This window comes from Gekko japonicus, unplaced genomic scaffold, assembly GCF_001447785.1.
Source record: "Gekko japonicus isolate JY-2015 unplaced genomic scaffold, Gekko_japonicus_V1.1 scaffold2151, whole genome shotgun sequence".
In the NCBI taxonomy this organism is placed as follows: Eukaryota; Metazoa; Chordata; class Lepidosauria; order Squamata; family Gekkonidae; genus Gekko; species Gekko japonicus.
In genome coordinates, this window is record NW_015169848.1 from 42,421 (window position 1) to 44,878 (window position 2,458).

A 2,458-nucleotide genomic window follows, 5' to 3' on the forward strand; every position below is an offset into this window, starting at 1 on the left:
CTCCACCACCTCCCGAGGCAGTCTGTTCCACTGCTCAACCACTCTTACAGTTAGGTTCTCCTGATATTTAGCTGGTATCGACCCATTTCCACCCAGTAGATCTAGTCTTGCAATCCGGAGCAAGAGAGAATAGATCTGCTCCATCTTCTACATGACAGCCCTTCAAATACTTGAAGACTGCAATCCTGTCCCCTCTAAGCCTTCTCTTTCCCAGGCTAAACAGATCCAACTCTTTCAGCCTTTTCTCGTAAGACTTGGACTCCAACCCTCTCACCATCCTGATTGCCCTCTTCTGGACACGCTCGAGCTTGTCGACATCCTCCCTAAAATGTGGTGCCCAAAACTGGACACGGTACTCCAGGTGAGGCCTGACCACAGCGGAATAGAGCGGAACGACCACCTCCCGTGATCTGGACACAAGGCTTCTTCTGTTAATGCATCCTAAGACTGCATTAGCTGCTGCTGCTGCTTCTTCTTCCTCTTCTTCTTCCTCTTCTTCTTCTTCTTTTTGAGCCAGGGTAGTCATGGAGCCATGACTCGGGTGGCCAAGGGTAGCCCAATATCATTAGATCCTGCCAGTTAAGCAGGGCCGGCCCTGGTTAGTATTTGGATGGGAGACCACCAAGGAAGTCCAGGACTGCTACACAGAGGCAGTGGCAAAACCACTTCTGAACGTCTCTTGCCAAGAGGAGAAGAAGAGACTGGACTTATCCCCTGCCCTTCACTCAGAGCGGCTGACAATCTCCTTTCCCTTCCCCTCCCCACAACAGACACCCTGTGAGGTAGGCGGGGGCTGAGAGAGCTCTTTCGAGGACTGCTCTTGAGAGGACAGCCCTGACAGAACTTGTGACTGACCCAAGGTCACACCAGCAGCTGCATGCGGTTGAGATGAACAGAGGTGGTTTGCCGTTGCCTTCCTCCGCGTGGCAACCCTGGACTTCCTTGATGGTCTCCCGTTCAAGGACTAATCAGAGCCAACCCTACTTCGCTTCCTGGATGTGATGAAATCGTGCTGGCCTGGGCAATCCAGGCCGGGTGGAAATCCCGGCCCCTCCAAAAAATGTGTGGCTGAAAGGGTGTGTGTGTGCATGACTTCCTTATTGATTCCCCCCCCCCTTTCTGCTTCTCCCTCTTGCAAGAGAAACCAACAGCAAGCACAGCCCCATCTCAAGGATCCAGCACAACGAAGCAAGGAAGCGTCGCCGTCGACCAGAACACCGCTGCCACCACAAACAGGCCGTCTACAGGCAGCTCCGGGGGATCCGGGCCTCCAACCACACCCGCAGCGAGGCAGACGACGCCTTCCAACGTTACGCGGCCGGCCACAGACACAAAACCTGCAGGAGCGCCTGGGTCTACGGTCCACCCATCAGCCGGCCAACCCTCACCCTCCAGCCCCGGGGTCCCGGTCACGACGACAGCGACCGAGGCCCGCCCACCACAGGAAGGTTCTCCCCCTGGCGGCCAAGGCGATCACGCGGGGTTCCTGACCCAGACCCAGGTAGGGCAAAGCTGGGGTTATTTTAAACGTTTGTCTTTATATTATTAATCAGTTATTTCAACCCTCTGCTGTCGGGGTTTGGTTGATTCGGTATATTGCATGTGTGTGTGTGTGTTGTTCAGCTTTTCGGCCTTATGGGAAAGGGTTAGATCCAAGTCCAAGACCCTAGTGAGTGTAGGGTTTTCAGAGTCAACACTCCCTTTATCAAATGAGCTAGATCCTACTCCAGTGGCAACAAGATTTTCGGGGTATAAGCGTTCAAGAGTTAAAGCTCTCATCACTGGATGAGCTAGATTCGAATCCGGGTCCACCTTAGAGATGTACAAGATTTTCAGGGTATCCGCTTTCGAGAATCAAAGCTCGCTTGGTCAGGTGAGCCAGATTCGATTTCAGGGCACCTGAGCGCCCAACAAGATTTCCAGGGTATAAGCTTTTGCGAGTCATCGCTCTCGGCATCAGATGATCTTGATTCGAATCCAGGGCCCCTTAGAGTCCAAGGTTGGGAACCCGAGCGAAAAGAAATAAAACGAATTTCAGTGGGGATAAATGCAAAGTTCTGCGTTTGGGTAGAAAAAAACAAATGCATAATTATAGGTTGGGGGAGACTTGTCTCGGCAGTAGGGTGTGCGGAAAGGATCCAGGGTTCTTAGTAGGCCATACACTGAAGATGAGTCAGCAGTGTGATGCGGTAGCGAAAAAGGCAAATGTGATTTTGGGCTGCATCAACAGAAGTAGAGTGTCCAGATCACACGAAGTGATGGTATCGCTTTGCTCTGCTCTGATTAGACCTCACCTAGAGTGTTGTGTTCAGTTTTGGGCGCCACAATTTAAGGAGGACATAGACAAGCTAGAACCAATGCTCCCTCTAAGTTGTGGAGTCTTGTGAGCAAAAATTCTACTCTGCGAGCTACAGGCATTAAAATTGGGAGCAAACCATTTGGCCACTGCATAAATTAG

General features: G+C 51.8%; 1 protein-coding gene across 1 annotated transcript in view; it reads left to right on the forward strand.

The window, feature by feature from the left end:
- The window catches only part of PODXL (podocalyxin-like), a 33,400-nt gene that overhangs the window by 4,867 nt on the left and 26,075 nt on the right, over nt 1-2,458 (forward strand). Inside the window, exon 2 of the mRNA XM_015417349.1 lies at nt 1,140-1,501. Coding sequence (XP_015272835.1) covers nt 1,140-1,501 — 362 coding nt within the window. The remainder of the gene's footprint in view (nt 1-1,139; nt 1,502-2,458) is intronic.